Below are 21,238 nucleotides of genomic sequence, written 5' to 3'. Positions count from 1 at the left end.
AGCAGGCTTTACAAAGGGCAGAATTAGCCTGGTGCAAAAAAAAATTATTGAAATGAAGTTACATAATCAATACTGTTATTAATTGACCTTCACGCGAAGCTTAATGGCCCAACCATTGCCTTGGTTTCCAGTTGGAGACCTCAAGTCCATCTCTTACTCAGTCTTTTTATATCCATTAGGTTATATTCGACACTTGGAGAAAATCCAGTCCTTGATTTCAAGGCTTACTCTGCACAAATTAGTGTAAATGTTCAGCAGAAATTAGTTGCATTCACAGAGCTCCCCTGTGGGAAAACTCTGCTTTTATAATCGGGAAGCACAGCATTTCAGGAGCTGAGCTAATCGAGGTGTAACTGGGAGTGAGAAGTTTTAATACAGATCCATGAGAGGTCAGGAGCAAGAAACAAAGTTCAGGTCAGGTCATAAATCAAAAGATCAAAGCTTCAATGTCTACGGATGTCACATGAATCCAAACAATTAATTGATCTAACCCTCAGCCTTGTATTAATTCTTATTATACACTCATTAATCTCCTGTGGCATTGGACAAAAGTTCTGTCTCAAGTACATTTGTATTTCTTTGATTTTGTTACTCTCTGGTTGTCTCTGACTCCTTTTCTAACTCTTTTTCCTTCCTCGTGTAAGTGTCTCCTTCTATCTGTGTCCTCTCTATTCCATACGTCTCGCAAACTCAGTATCTACCCCTTTTTCCCCTTCTTCAGAAAGGCTGGCCTTGGGACAGCAGGCCTCATGTATGGATGATGAATGTGAATCTCATTTAAGAAGACTGAAGAAAGGATTAATCATTTTTTGATATGTGCTTGTGCATTCTGTCAGAGGTCTGATGAGTATGATAGCATGACTAAAGTACTGGTTTGCATGGCTTCAATCAAGACTTCATTTGAAAGCTTGGCTTGGGTGAAGATGACTGTTGTGAATTTCATTTAATGAAGATGTGAAGATCAGAGTCATCTGGTGTGCATGGAGTGTCCTTGGGTATAATGAGTATATGTGCAAATCTCTGTGCCAGACTTGATAATCAGATAGCTAGCCAGGCAGATGTGCAGCACTGCAGGGCACTGTTGATGACCGCCCAGACAGTGTAGCTCACTAATAGAACCTGAGGGGCCGATCCATTACTGGGAGCTGGGACTCTTCCTAATCTCAGCATCATTTACCTATGGTTGACAGAATTTTGGCACAGTAGTGTCCTGGAGTAGGAATGGTCCAATGAGGTGATACATTGAGCACCAAATGAAATGAAGGACAGTATTGAATTATCTCTACATAGACACCTCTGAAAATTTGTTCCCTTGTTGGAATCATTGCTGAGAAGCTTGTCAAGAGGTCTAAGTTGGAAGTGTAATGGAAGCTAAAAGTGCTTTTCCCCTTGCCAGAGTAGCCATTCTATTATGGAGCACCAACAGTACCGCAAACAGTCATGATTCCATATGACAGTAGGCGCAGGACATATTCATGCAGCCCAATTGATGGAGGGAAAAATTAAAATGCGAATTCACCGGCAAATCACAGCCTTGGATGTGCGACTCTTCAAAGGTCACTGGTTGCGTAATAACAGCAATAGTTAAGAGTTGCCATCAACGTCATATTTTGTCAAGCAGTACGCTCAGTCTTCCACTGTTGCTCCTGCAACACGTGCTAGCAGACACATCAGCCTTGTTAAGCGTTACATTCCACTATGTAACTTTTCATCACAATGTAAATTCCTGACACAGCAGAAGCCACTTAACTGGCATGCAAATAAATCGGCTTTATATGGACGAAGCAGGTGGGAATTGATTTCTCTCAATGATTTGCTATGGACTGTGAGTGGGATGGCCAAGTCCAATCCATCACAGCTAGGAAGGATGAACTGCTGGTCAATGAGGCAACATTTCAGTCAGCCGCAAGACTCAGCTGTGTTAATGCGCTGATAGAACAGCTGACAGAGTGGGGAGATGATGGAGTCGGGCAGCGTGCAAACAAGTCAGCTCTGGGTCTCAGCTCGCTGTTCTGTATGCCGCCTCCACAGCATTTCAGTGAGACTCAGCTATCCGTGTGCCAGTAGAACAGCAGAGTCTCACAGCTGACTGAAAATGTCGTAGGCTGGGCAGAGCACAGCAGAAAACGTCCGGCGCCTCTCACAACTGACTCTTCTGTTTGCATATCTCCCTGACTGGATGATCTACCTAGTGACCAGTACTTCAGTCATCTGTGAGACTCAGCTGTTTTATCAGCACCTAAACAAAGCAGAGTCTTACAGATGAATGAAATGAGGGCTGACAGAACAGTAGTTCTACCAGTGCACAAACAGAACAGTCTCAGTTGAATGAAATGCCTGGGCAGAGGAAGATTGCAAACAGAACAGTCACTGTGACTTCTGTTAGGCAAGACGATTATTTAATCGGGATGACTTGGTTTCCCCAGAAGTGTCTCAATTAAACGGCTTAATAGCCTTCCTGAGATTAGGTTTCCAGAAATTTATGCAATATTTTAAATAGGGTCTAACTAATGACTTGCACAACAACAGCCTCTTTAGATTTACATCGAATGTACAGCACAGAAACAAGCCTTTCAGCCCAACAGGTCCATGCCAGTGTTTATGCTCCACACAAGCCTTCTCCCTCCCCACTTAATCTAATCCTATCAGCATATCCTTCTATTACTTTCTCCCTCATGTCTTTATTTAGCTTCCCCTTCAATGCATCTATGCTATTCGCCTCAACTACTCCTTGTCATAGCAAGTTCCACATTCTAATCACTCTCTGGGTAAAGAAGTTTCTCCTGAATTTCCTATTGGTTTATTAGTGACTGTCTTATATTTACGGCCCCTAGTTTTGGTCTCCCCCACAAGTGGAAACATCTTCTCCATGTCTACCCTATCAAACCCTTTCATAATCTTAAAGACCTCTATCAGGTCACCCCTCAGTCTTCTCTTTCAGACAGAAAAGAGCTCCACTCAATCTTTCCTGTTGGTACAACCACTCAGTTCTGGTATCATCCTAGAAAATCTTTTTTGTACCTTCTCCAGTGCCTCTATATCCTTTTTATAATATGTGAGTCCATTTGTACTCTATTCCTCTGCTAATGCAACCCAGTGCCTCATTTCCCATTTAAAAAAATGCAGCCGCACACAGTGCTGACAGTTTCATGGAATCATACATTGTAAATCCCGTGGCAGGTGAAATGTCTCCTATTAATAATTTGAGTGAAAAAAAAAATCAATTTTGAATTCAAAGTGATTCTATTTTCAGCAGAAGCAATTTCATCCCATAGGTCTCGTTCTTGATCAGCACATTATACCACTGCTCCATTTAATACATACTCTCGCTTTTTGCTTCCTTGCTCCAATACTAATTATCTTACACTTAAGCACAATGAGTCGCACCAACCCCCTAATGGCCCAGTTATCTAAAAGATCTAAGTGTGGTTGCAGTATTCCTCATTACTTGATCTGCTTCATAATTTTGGTATCAATTGCAAATTTGGAGACATCTTACCATACTCTCATCCAAGTCATTCATACATATTGAAATGCCAAGGGTCACGTTGGGGGACCCTACTTGTAACCTCTTTCCAACTTGAGGTGCTGCCACTTATGGCTACCCTCCATTTCATGTTTTTCAGCCATTTTTCCATCCGGTGTGACAAGGAGTTTGACAAAGGAAGAAAGCTGCTACTATGCAAGACCTGAACCACAGAAAAGGAGCCACTGTGAGGACCAGGCTAAAGAATGTGCTTGGTGAAGGACGTAAATACCACAGAGAAAATGCATTGTGAGGAGCACAGATGATACGGGAGCCCACTAGAAAAGTGCACGATCAAGGATGATTGTTGTTATGAGGGATCCGACTCTATACAAGTCACCATGAGGGATCCTGTTGAAGCAGGAAGTCAGTACAAGAGACTTGGCTAAGGATGAAAGCTGCTGCGAAGCACAAACGGAAATCACAGTGAGGCATCTATCTGTGAAAAGTCACTGCTGTATGGGATCCGTCCAAAGAACCAACAGCACAAAGGAAAGGAGCATCCATGCCAGAAAACTGAATAGTTGCTATGCGAGAAGCATTAGACATGTTGGGGAACTGAAGAAACATGTTTGCAAAGGGACTGCGGAGACACAGAGGATACATTGGGGAGAGAGGGTGGGAAAGCAAGGGAAATTAAGGAAGTGACACTAAGAAACTGAGGATACACCAAGGGAACCAGCAGACATGCCACAGGCAAAGAAGACACTGAGTGAGCTAGCAAATATGCCAGGAATCTGAAGAGGCCAACAAGAGAATCAGAGGACATGCCTCACAAGTAAGGACGCAGTTCACACGCTGAGGATTGAAGAGTCCAGCATTCAAGAGCAGATAGCACAACATGTCATGTTCATTGGCAATAGTGATCACTGCACTGGGGGTTGCATTGGATCAGCATAATATCCTTTCAACTTCAGGGCTTTGATTCAAATCCATCCCAAACTGCTGGAGTGAGTCTCCTCTCCCCGATGTCTATAAAAGTCTTCAGTGGTGTTGGTTGAGGGATAAATATTAGCCGGGACACCGGAGAGAACTCCCTTGCTCTCCATCGAAAAATGCCCTGGGATCTTTTACATCCACCTAAGAGGGCAGATGGGGCCTCGGTTTAACGTCTCATTCAAAAGGCAGCACCTCCAACAGTACAGCACTCCCTTAATCTGTACTAAAGTGTGAGCCTAGATTATGTGCTCAAATGTCTGGAGTGGGGCTTGAGCTCACGACTTTCTGACTCAGAGGTGAGAGTGCTGCCACCGAGCCGTCTGACACTACTTTGTGAGTTACTAACTTAGGAGAATTTTTTTTAAAAAATCCAGCAATCTGACCATGTGGTCACTATTTTAATGGCAGATGCTAATGTGTTTTGGGAATCTATGTAAAATTCAAACTAACTCCATGCTCATTTAAAGTCAATTCTCTACTAAAGACTACAGCCTGTGAATACCAATGCCTATGGAACAGGGGTTCTTATCTGCCACTTGGCGCTTTAATTGGTACTTTGTCCGCTATTCCAGTATAAAGTCTTTATGACCACATACTTAAATCAGAAATGGCAAGACATATGAATAAACTGGTTATTTTGTGGCGCAGAATTTTGCCAATGCTTGCAAAGGGTTAAATAATCCTCATGTCTTGTGTCACAGAGTGGAAGTGGGTTCATGCCCAAGTTTACCATCTTCGTCATGCTATCAGGTTGTCCCAGATGGAAGGAGAGCACTTCCTCTCCGGGAAGGAAAGAAAGTAAAGTCACCTTGGCTTGTGTCGACACACCTTCTAGCTGCTCACCACAGAGCAGCAAGGCAGAGAGCAGGTGGGTCGCCAGGCCGTTGAGTCTAGGAAGAGGTACTGAGGTCACTTAAAAACTACAACTAAAAGGGGGCCAAGATTAAAAATACGCATAGGAAATCAACAAAAATGACTACATGCTTCTCACTATTTGAGTAGCTTAAAAGCAGTAGTTCTACTTCACAGCGAGCCTCTTCTGAAGCTATACATTACAAATAAAACATACGGTTATTGGAGGTAATATGGCATCCGCCGCTTATCACTGTCTAACCAAATTCCTGAGGCTGTCCTGGTAACTGCTTACACTCAGTTTATTGGATTGTGGGTGAGTCACCTCATTTCACTTCTGACCCTTTTACACTGATCACATCCAATAAGTTCTCATTAACTAGCATCATTAAAAAGCTACATTATTAAAAGGCAATATGGATACAAATGGTTAAAAATCTGGCAAAGTATGACCCATATCAAGTACAACTTTGTTTTAAAAAAGCTACATGGAATATTTTAGAAAGCTGAAAACTTGTACAAAAATATTTTCCTGAATGAATTGCAGTTCTGGTGTATTAAAGTTTCAAAGTGACAAAAAAGTAACAGCCCACTTGTATGGTTTTACTTACATCCCCCAGCTCCTTATCGTTTTTTCACATTGTTTTTAAGTTCCTCCACCTCACACATCATTCCCACCTGTTTTCTCTTCCTAGTCCCCACCCTTAGAGTCTCCCGCAATTAAGGGATCTAGGGAGAAATCATTGCTACTAATAAATATCTACGCTGATACTAACATTTCTATATTTTACAACCCCCCCCCTGATGGATATATACGCTGCAGCTCACAAGTATGCAACAATATTCCATTAGAAAATCTTCTACTTACCATCTGTCTTTTATTTTCAAGTAGATTTGCCCCAATCAGTCCCAGAAATGATCCAAAACCAAGCTGAAATAATCCAAAACCAAAGTGATTATACTACACAAAAACCAACCAAAAATGCCAGTTCTAAAAAAATCGGTCACACCATACTTTGTTGACATACACATTACCTACGTTTTCTGATGTTACTGAATGTTGAATAACTTTTTAAAATAACTCCACTCTTTCCGATTATTAAAAGGCAATATGAATACAAATGGTTAAAAATCTGGCAAAGTATGACCCATATCAAGTACAACTTTGTTTTAAAAAGCTACATGGAATATTTTAGAAAGCTGAAAACTTATACAAAATTATTTTTCTGAATGAATTGCAATTTTGATGTATTAAAGTGTCAAAGTGACAAAAAAGCAACAGCCCACTTGTATGGTTTTGCTTATATCCCCCAACTCCTTATCTTTTTGCATTATATTTTTTCAAGTTGCTCCACCTCACACATCATTCCCACCTGTTTTCTCTTCCCAGTCCCCACTCTGAGTCTCCCTCAATGACCTGAATGAATTCAGAAAGTCACTGCATGGGGACATAGACACTAGTGCATTGCACCACTGGGCCATCTAGAAGTAAAAAAGGGGACTGCACTCGTGAAAGTGCTTAGCAAATCTTTCTTATGTTGTTGCAATAATGTCACACACAAAGTGGCATGATACATTTCAACATGATTTACATCAACTCACTATGTGATGGTGAACACTTAATTGAAAAGTAATGTATAACTTTTTCTGATCTGGTGCTTTTTATCGTTTTCAGATTCTCATTCTGCTCAAAAGGATTTTTTGTTAAGGATAAAATCTGTGCCAGTGTTCTGTATCACTGCTCTTCACCGTTTAATGTTAAACACAGATAAAGGCACAACTACGTCACTATATAATGGAAGTGAATGGACATATTGCACTGGGATTCTACGCTTAGATCACACAGGCAGCAAAAATTGCAGCTTCTGCCACATGCAGGTCATCAGATGTTTCCAGTCATCATCAGCAATCGAGCCCTTACAACAGTACTGCTAAACCTGGGCAGCAGCTAGTCAGGGTGTCAGCAGATATCCCCACCAGCCTCTGCACAGACATCCTTGCCCTGAACTCATGTAATGCTTTGCAATCCATCCTGGGGCCCCTAAAGCTGAACTCTCGGTCCTCTTCCATCACACCTGGATGCTCCCTGCGAGCGTCACGGGAAATCGCTGATTTTCCATCCATTAAAAATCAATGGATGGAAAATCACAGGCAGTGTGCCCTTGATCTAGTCCCTGCAAATGCCGCTTCCTGATGGGAGCACAAAATTAGCCCTGGCCAGCCTGGTGAAGAATCTGCCCATTCATGCTTGCATCATATCCCCCACACCCCACCTCCATCACATGTAACTTATACTAACACCTTTGCACTCAGTCACCAGGACTACATATTTCATTCATGGGACTCCCCTAACCTTGTCTCCCACTGAACTGTCAGCTCCACCATGTGCAGTCTCACCACAGCTGCATATCAAACCTCAAACTGGGGTGCTTGTTACCTGCAACAAAAAAGGAGCCTTGTCTCCCAGTGTCTGCTGTCGATCTCCAAATTTTTTGCATCAATCAACAATTCACCTTCCCTCCCAGCACTCGTGCTATATCTCCTTCATAAACATGATCATTATGGATGACGGGAAGAGGCATGCCGTTTATCCAACCTCCACTACAAGACTACACTTTTCTAGTAAAGTCAAGAACTCTGTGGCTGAACCGCTCTGGTGTTCCAGCGTAGCATCATATTCAGAATTTACATAAATACATAGAATTTACAGCACAGAACAGGCCATTTGGCCCATCCGGTCTATGCGTCACATAAGCCTCCTAGAAATCATAGAAAATTTACAGCACAGAAGGAGGCCATTCGGCCCATCGTGTCCGCACCGGCTGAAAATGAGCCACCCAGCCAAATCCCACTCCTCCCACCTTACTTCATCTAAATCTATCGGCATAACCTTCTATTCCTTTCTCCCTCATGTACTTATCTAGCTTCCCCTTAAATGTATCTATGCTATTCACCTCAACTACTCCATGTAGTAGCAAGTTCCACATTCTAACCAATCTCTGGGTAAAGAAGTTTCTCCTGAATTCTTTATTGGATTTATAATAATATTGATAATCATGTGTAATCATACATGTGTTGAAGTACAATTCTAAGATTATTTAAATCACTAAATTCTCATCCTAACTGAGAGCACATGTGCTAGAGATGATCACTAAAGGCAAAAAGTAAACTTCCCAGGATTCAAGTACCTGAAACATCGGCACTGGGAAAGTTTGATTCATTCTTAAGAAAAGGCAGCAGGTTTACACTGGTCCCTGTTGCAATGCTTGTGAAAAAAATAACGAAAATAAAACGCACCAAAATCAATGCATAGAACAAACGGCGAGTGTTGTTAATAATCCGATCACAGTTCCAAGAAACAAAGAACGGTTCTAGTCGCATGTCTAAGTTATCTTTGATCACACTACTCACAATGACCCCCGGGTAATATCCTCCGACTGAAACATTCAGAGTCCTTGTGGTGGCTGCCAAGCCTACAGTCAGAATTAACACCGAGGCGATAAGAAGGGCACCGCTCACCAAGAGAGAAGATTTCTTCCTTTTATTGAACAGCCCTGCAAAGACACAGCACGCCGTTATATCCCATTCAAAACACTGCAACCTACCCTTTCAAAGCAGAGGTCACCCGTGACATTGAATGACTACATGTTACAGCACACACAATCCTGCGCCAGGTGCATTTAGCTGTAAGTGGGGATGGGAGGATCCGGTGAATTAATATAAAATCCCTTGGCCACGCAACGCTGTCTGGGTTTCGCCTTGCAGCAAGCATGCACTTACCTACAGAATCATGCAGGGTTAGTCCATTGGATTGCTGAGTCAGTGAAGACTGCATGCTGCATCTGCTAACACTGTACCTCTCCCGGTGCCTTAGACCGCCAGAAATTCATGCATGTTGCTTTGCTCTCCTACCCTCCCCCCTCTCCCTCGATTTATTTATTTTCTGGGAGATTGCAGACTGCACGATTCGATTCTCCCCCCTCCCTTTCGCCCACCCACTCGCACACACCCCCCCTTTTTTGCTGTTTACTCCTGCCCTGTCAAAACGTGCCCGCACTGCCGTGCTGGCTCTTGGCGTGCGCGCATGCGTCAGGTTCCCCCTAAAGGAGAGCACATTGACCGAGTTCTTGGGATATTGTTAATCAGCTCCTGGGACCGGCACCGAGAGTTCATTTTTAAAACGGGCATAACTCATGCGACGAGACGCAAGGGGAGTGTTAATTGAAAATGACAACATCCCCCCCCCCACCCCACCTGCTTCTTTTCTGGGTCCGTTCATTTGCAGGTGTGAGGGAATAAACTGCACTGTTTCCCCCAGATGACTGCACGTAATGAGATTTCATGTTTGCAACATATCTCTTTAATTGGCTGGTTGATTATAAATTCAAGAGATTGACCCGACAGTTGCAATAATCCCCTTTCTTATTAATTTCAGCACATGTAACACAGGAAACCAACCAGCGACGTGCTGATTTATTTATTATGGGACAAGTTCAAATGTTAAATCGGAATTATCAGAGTTTATAGTGAGTCGGATTACAAGAGCGGCTGTTTGGGAATAAAAGCAGGTCCTTCCAACATAAGTGATCTAGAACATATTTACATTTAGAAAGTTTACTCCAGGCACCTTTAATACAGAAAAGGAATTTAGCGATCCATGGGATTTATACGAATAAGTATTTTTTTTAAATTTTTTTCTCAGGATGTGGGTGATGCATTTATTGCATATCCTTAGTTGCCCTGAGAGGGTGGTGGGCCTCCTTCTTGAACTGTTGCAGTCCTGAGCAGCATGGTGATGATGCTCCCATCACATGTTAGGAAGGGAATTCCAGGATATTGACCCAGCTGAAATGAAGGAACAATGGCCTATGTCCATGTCAGGATAGTGTGTGACTTGGAGGGGAACTTGGAGGTTACAGTGCTCCCACAACATTGCTGCTCTTGTCCTTGTCAGTGAAAGATGTTGCAGGAGAGGGATGTGCTGTTGATGTAACCTTGGTGAGTTGCTGCAGTGCATGCTGTAGATTTTACATACTGCAGCAAACTTTCTGAATGTAAATGTATTCTAGATTATTTACTTTGCAGCGACTGCTTTTATTCTCTAGTGTTGGTTCTTGTAATCTGACTCCACTATAAATTGTTGTAATTCCAATACATTTTAACCTGTCCCACAATATATAAATCAACCTGTCGCTGGTGGTGGGAGGAGATATTAAGTCCAATGGCAGGGGCATCAATCATCAAACTCTCCGTCCTGAATGGTGCTGAGGTTTTTGAGTGTCATTACAGCTACAACCAACCAGGCAAGTGCTGAGTATTCCATCACATTCCTGACTTGAGCCTTGTTGATGGTGGAAAGGCTTCGAGGGGTCAGGAGGTGAGCCACTTGACGCAGAGTAACCAGCCTCTGTCCTGCTCTTGTAGCTATGGTGTTGTTATGGCGGGTTCAGATTAGCTACTGGTCAATGATTACATCCAAGATGTTGATAGCTGGGGACTTGACAATGGTGTAAAAAGTCTGGGGGTAATGGCTGGGCTTTCTCTTGTTCAAGATGGCCATTACCTGGCACCTATGACAACAGTGACTACATTTCAAAATTACTTAATTGGCTGTAAAGCATTTTGGGATGTCCTGGGGTTGTGAAAGGTATATAAATACAAGCCACTTTACCTGCCACTTGTTAGTTTGAGCCTGAATGTTGTCCAGTTTCTACTATCGGTTGGCATGGGCTGCTTCATTATTGTGAATGTAGCTGAACACTATGGAGTCACCAGCGAATAGCCCACTTCTGACTCTATGACAGAGGAAAAGTCATTAATGAAGCAACTGAAGATAATTGGGCTGAGGGCACTTCCTTATTGTACTCCTGTATTGATGTGCTGGTTTCCTGAATTGATGGTGATTGAGAAGAGAGAGAACATGCCAGGCCATGACATTACAGATTGTGACGATATACAATCTGCTGCTGCTGGCCAATAGCGGTTCATGGATATTCAGTTTCGGGCTGCTAGGCCTATCCTTAGTCTGCCCCACTTAACATGATAGTAATACGACACTACATGATGGAAGCTGCCCTAATTGTGGAGACAAGACTTTGTCTTCACATAGACTATGCAGTAGTTACTCCTACTAGCGCTATTGTGGATAGAGGTGTGTGCGACAAATAGGTTAGTGAGGATGAGGTCAAGTGCTACTCTCTTGTGTAGGTTCCTTCACCACCTGACGCAGGCCCAGCTATGCCCTTCAGGACTCTGCAAGCTCAGTAATTGATTGTACTAACGAGCCACTCTTAGAGGTGGACATTGAAGTCCCTGCACGTAGTACATTCTATGCCCTTGCTTCCCTCAGAGCTTCCTCGAAGTGATGTTCAACATGGAGAAGTACTGATTCATGAGTTATGGGAGGGTGGTAAGTGGTGATCAGCAGGAAGTTTCCTTGATCTTGCTTGACCTGAAGCCATGGGTCCTAATGTTTAGGACTCCCAGGGCCATTTTCACCTGACGCATCTGGTGGGTCTATCCTGCTGGTTGCACAGGAGATACCCAGAGATGGTGATGGAGGAGTCTGGGATGTTGGCTGTTTGACTATGCCAGGCTATTGCTTGACTAGTCTGTGGGATTGTTCTCCCAACTTGGGCACTAGTCCCCAGACATTAGTAAGGGGGATTTTGCAGAGTTGACTAGGTTGAGATTGCCGAAGTCTTGCCTGGGTAATTGTCAATGGACCTGTCCAATTTTTTCCATAATTTTTAAACTGTCTAATCATTATGTATAACTGAGTGGCTTCAGAGGACATTAAAAGCCAACCAAAAAGTGTGAAACTGGAATCACATGTAAACCAGAAGGGTTAGGAGTAGTAGGCTCCCTTCCCTGAAGGACATTAGTGAACCAGTTGTATTTATACAACAATCTGGCAGCTTTCATGGTTCTTTTTATTTCGCTAAACTATAAATTATCAGATTTATTAAATTCAGTTTCACAATTTGCCATAGTGAGATTTGGAATCATAACCTTTGGGTTCCTAATCCAGTACCATAACCCTACTGTACCCTACCAATAATCTGTGTGCAACATCCAAAATCAGGGGAGGCGGCACAACCAAGCCACTCTTAGTGGTGGACATTGAAGTCCCGGACACATAGTACATTCTATGCCCTTGCTTCCCTCAGAGCTTCCTCCAAGTGATGTCCAACATGGAGAAGTACTGATTCATAAGTTGCATGCTGAAATTTCTTGCCTTTTCTCTGCAAATCCTCTGCACTGATGGTCTCAGAATACTCCTCCAGCTTTGCTCTGAAGCAGGCTGGAAAATTTGTGTTGACTTTTACCAGTTTTCGTGAGGCAATCTGTCTGCCTCTGATTGAAACAAACTTTCGAAACATAGAAACATAGAAACTAGGAGCAGGAGTAGGCCATTCGACCCTTCAAGCTTGTTCCGCCATTCAATATGATCATGGCTGATCCTCTATCTCAATACCATATTACCGCTCTCTCCCCATACTCCTTGATGCCTTTTGTACCCTTTAGGTTGCCCATGAAGAATCATCAGTGCCAGGTTTAGTGCTATTGTCAAACAGCTCCAGTCCCAGTCATTTCAAATAACATGGACATTAGGACAATCACTGTCAATATAATGCTAACCAGCAAAACAAGCCCCTTTGTCTCATTTCAGGTGTAATTGTACTCCAAAATGGTAAACCATAACACTGTACACCATTCCATTAAATAATCACCTAGAATATGATGATTATTCAGTTAATGGTGTCATTGAGACTTCCACAGATCCTTAGCTGTATTACTTGAGTCAGCTAGCCACAGTCATCAAGCCTTCCATTTGATAGAATGATAGGCCTTTTGCAGATCACCGATGGCTCCATAAAATGATCTGTTAAACGTCCTTTATTTTTCTGTCAGTTGACTCATCACAAAAATCGAGCAGCCTGGCACGAAGCTGAACTCTTGTTGGGGCAGTCGATATTGTATATTTCTGCTGATTCGGCCTGATGCAAAGACTTTCATGGGGACAGACATGGAACAATATGTGGAATAATCGAAGCAGTCACCTTTTTGCTTCCAGAAGGGGAAGCTGGACAGAGTTTAGTTTACCTGCCATATTGCATTGAAAAGTTAATGTCATTCATTGTGTTCAGACCACTAAGTTTAACCATATCCTGAGTAATAACACATCCCGTGTGACTGTAACCGTGGCTCGCTATCTCTCCTCATCCTCCTTGACCTCGGTCCTATCTTCAACAATTCCCCATCTTCATCTAATGTCTCTCCTTCACTGTCCAACTGTAAGATACTGCTACCTCCTGGTTTCGCTCCTACCTCACTCAACATAGGTACTACTTTGCTGTCAACAGCTTCCCCTTCTCTGCTTGTATTGTCATCTTTGATGTAGCCCAGGGGGTCCATCCTGTTCCTTCCTGTTTGCTATCTACCAGCCTCTCACTCTACCTCTTCTCCCCAACCCCACAATTCTATTCCTTGCCTTCTTCATCTTGAAGCTCAAATTATCTAAGGTTCTTATAACCAATCTACCTGCTTGAATCCTCCACAAGCTTCAGTTCATTCAAAAATGCTGCAGCCATTGTCCTCAAACAGCAAAAAGTCTTGCACTTCATACTTTCACCCTTCTCCAATCTGCACTGGTTTCCATGCCCGTGAGTTGATTTCAAAATTCCCAGCTTCACTTTCAAACCCTTCCCTGGCCTCACCCATTCCATCTTAGAGATCTTTCCCTGCCTTATGTCCACTCACACACCCTCCTCCACTCCTCTAGTACTGGGCTTCACCTTGTTCCCTGTTCCCTCCACTCTTCACTGGTGACACTACACTTCAGCTGCTACATTCCTGAACTCTGGAGTTCCCTGCCCAGTTCCCTCCACTCTGCTACCTCCATGCCTTCCTATGAAAGCCTCCTCTTCGACCATGCCTTTGATCCCAACTCATTAGCCATCTCTATTTTTCTCTTTTCCCTTCTTGCATAAGTTCCACTGTTTTGCCCTTGCAATGTTAAATGCTTTAAGACATCTAGCTGCATTGAAAAATTACTATAGAAATACAAATTGTTGTTGAAAAGGCAGAACTTTCTGAGGATTTAAGTAAATGATTTTTTTAAAAGTCTCTAGAAACTGCACAAAATGGTTTACTCACATGGTTGCTAGATAACAAACATATAATATTAGGTTGGATGTCTGAGAAATTGGAGAATTATGCAGTCCCGTGAGCTTCAGAGAACTGATGAATGACAGAGCAAGCAGACCTCTCATATCAGTCAGCTGGGAGGAGGTCCAACCAGTCAGGGGATCACCACAGCAACGGGATATGAGAGCTGAGGCACAGAATAGGTCTCAAAGAGGTGACTTCAGTGGTGTGAAGCATTCCAACTTTAACAAGGTGGACATGGGGTGAACAAATGTTGGTCCGGGTGGGGGATTGGGCACTGTTGTGGAGATTAAATGTCACAAAACCTGAACACGTCACAAATTGCGCATGAAACTATATTCTGCAAAAGATACAGCTGTTTTCATACTCAGTAACCAAGAACAATCAACAAAAGTGTGTTCCGATTGGTAGGAAGGCTTTCCATACCCCATTTGCTGTACTCCTGAAGTCACTGACTCATACAGGGGTACAGTTCCAATGGTGACAACAATGCCTCATACTAGGGGTACACTCACTGGTAGTGACAGTGCCTCATACTGTGGGTACAGTCTCACTGGTAATGACAATGCCTCAAACTGGGAGTACAGTCTCACTGGTAATGACAATGCCTCATACTGTGGGTACAGTCTCCATTGGTAATGACAGTGCCTCATACCATGGGTACAGTCTCATTGGTAATGACAGTGTTTCATAATAGGGGTACAATCTCACTGGTAATGACAGTGCTGCATATTGGGGGTACAGACTCACTGGTAACAACAGTGCCTCATACTGGGGGTCCAGTCTCACTGGTAATGATAGTGCCTCATACCGTGGGTACAGAGTCACTGGTAATGACAGTGCCTCATATTGGGGGTACAATCTCACTGGTAATGACAGTGCCTCTTACTGGAGGTACAGTCTCACTGGTAATGACTGCCTCAAACTGGGGGTACAGTCTCACTGGTAATGACAGTGCCTCATACTGAGGGTGCACTCACTGGCAATGGCAGTGCCTCATACTGGGGGTTCAGTCTTATTGGTAACGACTACCTCATAACAGGGGTAGAGTCTCACTGGTAATGACTGCCTCAATCTGGGGGTACAGTATCACTGGTAATTACAGTGCCTCAAACTGGGGGTACAGACTCACTGGTAATGACTGCCTCAATCTGGGGTACAGTCTCACTGGTAATGACTGCCTCAATCTGGGGTACAGTCTCACTGGTAATAACTGCCTCAATCTGGAGTACAGACATAGGAACATAGGAACATAGGAAGGGGAGTAGGCCATTCAGCCCCTCGTGCCTGCTCCACCATTTGATAAGATCATGGCTGATCTGTGATCTAACTCCATATACCTGCCTTTGGCCCATATCCCTTAATACCTTTGGTTGCCAAAAAGCTATCTATCTCACATTTAAATTTAACAATTGAGCTAGTATCAATTGCCGTTTGCGGAAGAGAGTTCCAAACTTCTACAACCCTTTGTGTGTAGAAATGTTTTCTAATCTCGCTTCTGAAAGGTCTGGCTCTAATTTTTAGACTGTGCCCCTACTCCTAAAATCCCCAACCAGCAGAAATAGTTTCTCTCTATCCACACTATCTGTTCCCCTTAATATCTTATAAACTTCGATCAGATCACCCCTTAACCTTCGAAACTCTAGAGAATACAACCCCAATTTGTGTACTCTCTCCTCGTAACTTAACCCTTGAAGTCCGGGTATCATTCTAGTAAACCTACGCTGCACTCCTTCCAAGGCCAATATGTCCTTCCGAAGGTGCGGTGCCCAGAACTGCTCACAGTACTCCAGGTGCGGTCTAACCAGGGTTTTGTATAGCTACAGCATAACTTCTGCCCCCTTGTACTTCAGTCCTCTAGATATAAAGGCCAGCATTCCATTAGCCTTATTGATTATTTTCTGCACCTGTTCATGACACTTCAATGATCTATGTACCTGAACCCTTAAGTCCCTTTGGACATCCACTGGTTTTAACTTTTTACCATTTTAGAAAGTACCCTATTCTATCCTTTTTTGATCCAAAGTGGATGACCTCACATGTGTCTACATTGAATTCCATTTGCCACAGTTTTGCCCATTCACCTAATCTATCAATATCGCTTTGTAATTTTATGTTTTCATCTACACTGCTTACAATGCCACCAATCTTTGTGTCATCGGCAAACTTAGATATGAGACTTTCTATGCCTTCATCTAAGTCGTTAATAAATATTGTGAATAACTGAGGACCCAAGACAGATCCCTGCGGGACTCCACTAGTCACATCCTGCCAATGTGAGTACCTTCCCATTATCCCTACTCTCTGTTGCCTTTCGCTCAACCAACTTACTAACCAGGTCCATACTTTTCCCTCAATTCCATGCGCTTCTATCTTAGCTAACAGTCTCTTATGTGGGACCTTATCAAATGCCTTCTGGAAGTCCATATAAATAACATCCATTGACATTCCCCTGTCCACTACTTTAGTCACCTCTTCAAAAAATTCAATCAGGTTTGTCAGGCACGACCTACCTTTCACAAATCCATGCTGGCTCTCTCTGATTAACTGAAAATTCTCGAGGTGTTCAGTCACCCTATCCTTAACTATAGACTCCAGCATTTTCCCCACAACAGATGTTAGGCTAACTGGTCTATAATTCCCCGGTTTCCCTCTCTCTCCTTTCTTAAAAAGCGGAGTGATATGTGCAATTTTCCAATCTAGAGGGACAGTTCCTGAATCTAGAGAGCTTTGAAAGATTATAGTTAGGGCATCCGCAATGTGCTCACCTACTTCCTTTAAAACCCTGGGATGGAAACCATCTGGTCCTGGGGATTTGTCACTCTTTAGTGCTATTATTTTCTTCATTACTGTTGTTTTACTTATGTTAATTTTATTGAGTCCCTGTCCCCGATTCAATATTAGTTTTCTTGGGATTTTCAGCATGCTATCCTCTTTTTCGATTGTAAATACTGACGCAAAGTAATTGTTCAACATGTCCGCCATTTCCCCATTGTCAATGACAACATCCCCACTTTCAGTTTTTAAGGGGCCAACACTGCTCCTGACCACCCTCTTTTTCCTAATATAACTATAAAAGTTCTTTGTATTGGTTTTGATATCCCTTGCGAGTTTCTTTTCATACTCTCTTTTTGTAGCCCTTACTATCTGTTTTGTGACCCTTTGTTGTTCTTTGTATCTTTCCCATTCACCAGGACCTGTGCCATTTTTTGTCTTTTTGTATGCCCTTTCCTTATGTCTTATACTGTCCCTTACCTCTTTAGTTGTCCATGGCTGTTTTTTTGGCAAGTAGAGTTCTTGCCCCTCAGGTGTATAAACCGATTCTGTATCACGTTAAATGTTTCTTTAAACATTTCCCACTGATCATCAGTCGTTTTACCCATTAACAGATTTGCCCAGTTTACTGTGGACAGTCTCACTGGTAACGACAGTACCTCAAACTGGGGGTACAGTCTCACTGGTAATGACAATTTAAATCACACTGCACGAACTCATTTTCTTTGAAATGCACGGATACAGGTCATTATTAAAATTAAATCTTATTTAAACTTTTTTTTTGTAAAGACTGAAGTTAGAACAGGTGCAGATTAAATCGGAAGGTACGTACATCTCTTTCAAATGACAGGACGACGATTTTAAAGTGTAATCTGATAACGGAAAAACACACCGACCGAAGCAAACGGTGAGGCTTTTCAGGAAATGGGTCAAAATATAAACACGGCACATTTCCGAGCACTCAGCATTTAACTGTCGCACACACTCCAGGTTCACGGAAGAGCAGTATCACACAGGGGCTACAATTACTGCAAAAACATACAAACAACACGGGATAGATAAAGTAAAAGACAAATAACAATAACAACGCTACTGAATATAAATAACAAACATTAACAAAAGAATGACGGGTGGGGGGAGTCCAAAATAAGATGTCAGAGACAATTAGGAAGTTTTCCTGAGACTTTTCAATGACTTGTTGATTGAGAAAGTTTATTTTGTTTCAGATTTTATTCTCCCTCTCAGAAAACAGTTTTTGGGTTGGGCTTCTTAACTGTGAATGTGATATGAAAAAGAACCATAGATGACCCTTTGATTCTCTGTTCATTGGTGTATGTATTTAGACATTTTGTGATTATGGATAAGTTTCACTGAACTTCTCTGTGAGGAAACTGACCCCCTTGCACATTAATGGCTACACTTGTGCTCCATAGCAGAGTGTTAAATATAGATCCTCGGGCCAGTTACATTTTATCCAATGCTCATGGGAATCCTGATTGACAACAACACATTGACTAAAGGAAAACCGACTTGTTCAACAATTGGAAAGGAGCAAGGTTATTTTTTTAAAAAGAACTAATTGAAGTGTGTATTTCTCATTCTGCTTATCAATGGGCAAAAGTGACTGTCGTAAATTATTGAGGAACCTTGAGCTGTTCTACATTTGGGGAACATGTTAAAGGATAAGGAGACTCCATCTTAACCCAAGAGTGTTTCCTGTTGCGTCGCCAGCCTTCTGATGGAAGCAAGTTATTTTTTGACCCTTGAGTTCAAATCCTCTTCGCAAGGTCATATCCACGTTCACAGAACCGTCGATCCACCGCTGTAAAGAAAATTAAGGTATTTGATTTGATTTTCAATGAGATTTGATTTCAAAACCCCTTTATTCGTCCAGAGTATTGCAATTATTCTGCAAGTAGATTGTGGAGTTTTAGCCAATATCAGATCTTTATGTCTGGCAATATTTCCGAGCACTTGGTAGGAAGAATACTCCATTGAAGTTTTCTGTTTGGTCAGAATTCTTATTTTCTGTCTTATTAAAGAGCCATGGAGATGAATTCTATACCTGGTGGGGCAGAGGGACATCATGGGTACGACCTTAAATCGCCGGTAAGTCAGTCTCCTGTGTCGATCGTTTGATATTAATGCAACCTTTTGAATACAAACTATTTCTGTTGTAGGCATCAGAACGTCGATTTTCTAATAATTAAATGGATTGAAAGTAAAAAGACCAGGAAGGAACATACAACACTCCGTTTGTAGTCTTTCTTGAAAACACCGATGTCTGGTTTCTGAGAACATGTTCTATCTGCAGATAAAGTGAAGGATAATTTGGTCATATTTTTAAAATAAGAAAATGACGCTTTTGAAATAGGCAACAGTGATTTTTTTGCACTAGAATATTTTGAACAGCAAGTGGGGGGACTGGATATTAGTACTGGGTTTGAAGAGACTCCATATATCCATCAATCTAACTAGTCGAGGAACACATGAAATCACCACAGTTCACTCCAACGTTTATATCCTTCCATTTGGTTTTGCTTCATGCAAATCTGTGATTTATCATTCTTTGAAATGAAAAAGGTGAATTACTTTTAATCCCAATGTCCTCTAGGATAGTAAGTTTGATATTACCTTGTCCCCTTAAGGTGAAAAGGCCACACCTTCTCCCTTGCTCATGCATTATTCCTCCAGCTACCGCTGTATAAATACTGTATAGAACAGTTAGTTTAAGCTGCACAATGATCAGTTGAGGCCTCTACTATCTCCATGTGACTTGCGCAGTAGCCACAGACAGGATGTCACATGCTAGTAGGTCAGAATTCCTTTCAATTTCACAAATCCAGGTGTGTGGTAGGATCAGTCCCTTTAGTGGCTCCATTGGATGTCTGCTGATCTCTGTGCTTGGACAGTACTCTGAGAGACACAACCTTAATGGCAGGAGTGGACTGTCGATGATGAAACCACATGATCAAACAACATTTGTCCTGAATTGTGATCATGATGTGAGATAGCCCAGTTTTTGAGCTGACGTCTGCATTGAGATTGAGTCAATGAATGCCCAGGAAGTGACTTTGGGACCACACAAAGAAAGATTGCAAAGCTAGCAAGTTCATTTTCAGAAGGTTTCTGGTTTTGGAGCCAAAGAGTAGGAAGGAGAACATTCAGGCAAAGTTTAAGATGAAGGTGTATGTGAGAGTGTCTCCTTGTTCTTGTGAATAACCTCAAAGCTGCAGCAGTGATTCTAATTAGACACTTTATCACATGAGTTAAGAACAAATGCAAATACCCAGATCAACTGACATAATGGCTTCTCTGCAAATGACATTTTTTGTGCTTGTAGCCTCACACCAACATTTTGCATTTTCCAACTTTTGTACTATCTTGTTAAAGATTTGAAGTGTGGGAGAGATGGTTAAAAGTTTGTTGGTGAATAGAACCACATAGTAAACAAGAGCATATTGGTTTCCTGACATTAAATCAGAGGCTGAAAATGCTTTAGGGGCAAAAGGAGAGAGACGATGCAAGGCAGATCCTTGTTTAATGCTGGAGGTACAGGATATGGGGAGATGAATTGTGACCATTGACCCAAACTCTGGTGATCCTATTCACTTGGAGATATTTGATGAGATTGAGGCGAGCCTGAGGAATGCCAGTACCTTCTAAAATTTTCTGGAGAGCCTCTCATTCCACTGAGTCAAATGCTGATTTGAGGTCCACATACGCATAGTCCAACTGCTGAGAGAAGTCTTGGTGTAGCTCTGCTAGATGTAGAGGCAGATTGTGTCTTTAGTTGAATGTTTGGCAGTAAAATTAGGTTGTTGTGCTCTCCTGTCTTGATGGAATGGAACTATTAGAAATACACTTGCAAAGCTACATTAGTAAACTGTTTCTGGACTGCGATAGAACAGCAATCAGATGACAGTTGGTGCACTCACTTGTGTAAAAAGGGACCCATATGTCTCAATCAAGCTA

General features: G+C 42.3%; 2 protein-coding genes across 3 annotated transcripts in view; one reads left to right on the top strand and one right to left on the bottom strand.

Annotated features, from left to right (window-relative positions):
• Positions 1-9,265, bottom strand: part of tmem255a (transmembrane protein 255A) — a 54,217-nt gene extending 44,952 nt beyond the window's left edge. Inside the window, exons 1-3 of one of the 2 annotated variants that reach the window (XM_067997244.1) lie at positions 9,098-9,265; positions 8,729-8,871; positions 6,186-6,248 (exon numbers count right to left, since the gene is read on the bottom strand). In XM_067997244.1, coding sequence (XP_067853345.1) covers positions 6,186-6,248; positions 8,729-8,871; positions 9,098-9,152 — 261 coding nt within the window. In that variant the 5' untranslated portion in view covers positions 9,153-9,265. The remainder of the gene's footprint in view (positions 1-6,185; positions 6,249-8,728; positions 8,872-9,097) is intronic. The other variant, XM_067997243.1, reaches the window with a different exon arrangement.
• A 9,522-nt stretch (positions 9,266-18,787) lies between these two features.
• Positions 18,788-21,238, top strand: part of atp1b4 (ATPase Na+/K+ transporting subunit beta 4) — a 61,213-nt gene continuing 58,762 nt past the window's right edge. Inside the window, exons 1-2 of the mRNA XM_067997239.1 lie at positions 18,788-19,102; positions 19,306-19,372. Of these exons, the coding sequence (XP_067853340.1) occupies positions 19,310-19,372 (63 nt within the window). The 5' untranslated portion in view covers positions 18,788-19,102; positions 19,306-19,309. The remainder of the gene's footprint in view (positions 19,103-19,305; positions 19,373-21,238) is intronic.

Source organism: Heptranchias perlo, chromosome 15, assembly GCF_035084215.1.
Source record: "Heptranchias perlo isolate sHepPer1 chromosome 15, sHepPer1.hap1, whole genome shotgun sequence".
Taxonomy (NCBI): domain Eukaryota; kingdom Metazoa; phylum Chordata; class Chondrichthyes; order Hexanchiformes; family Hexanchidae; genus Heptranchias; species Heptranchias perlo.
The sequence above is the reverse complement of the archived record's forward strand: the minus strand, read 5'-3'. Positions and strand labels throughout refer to the sequence as shown.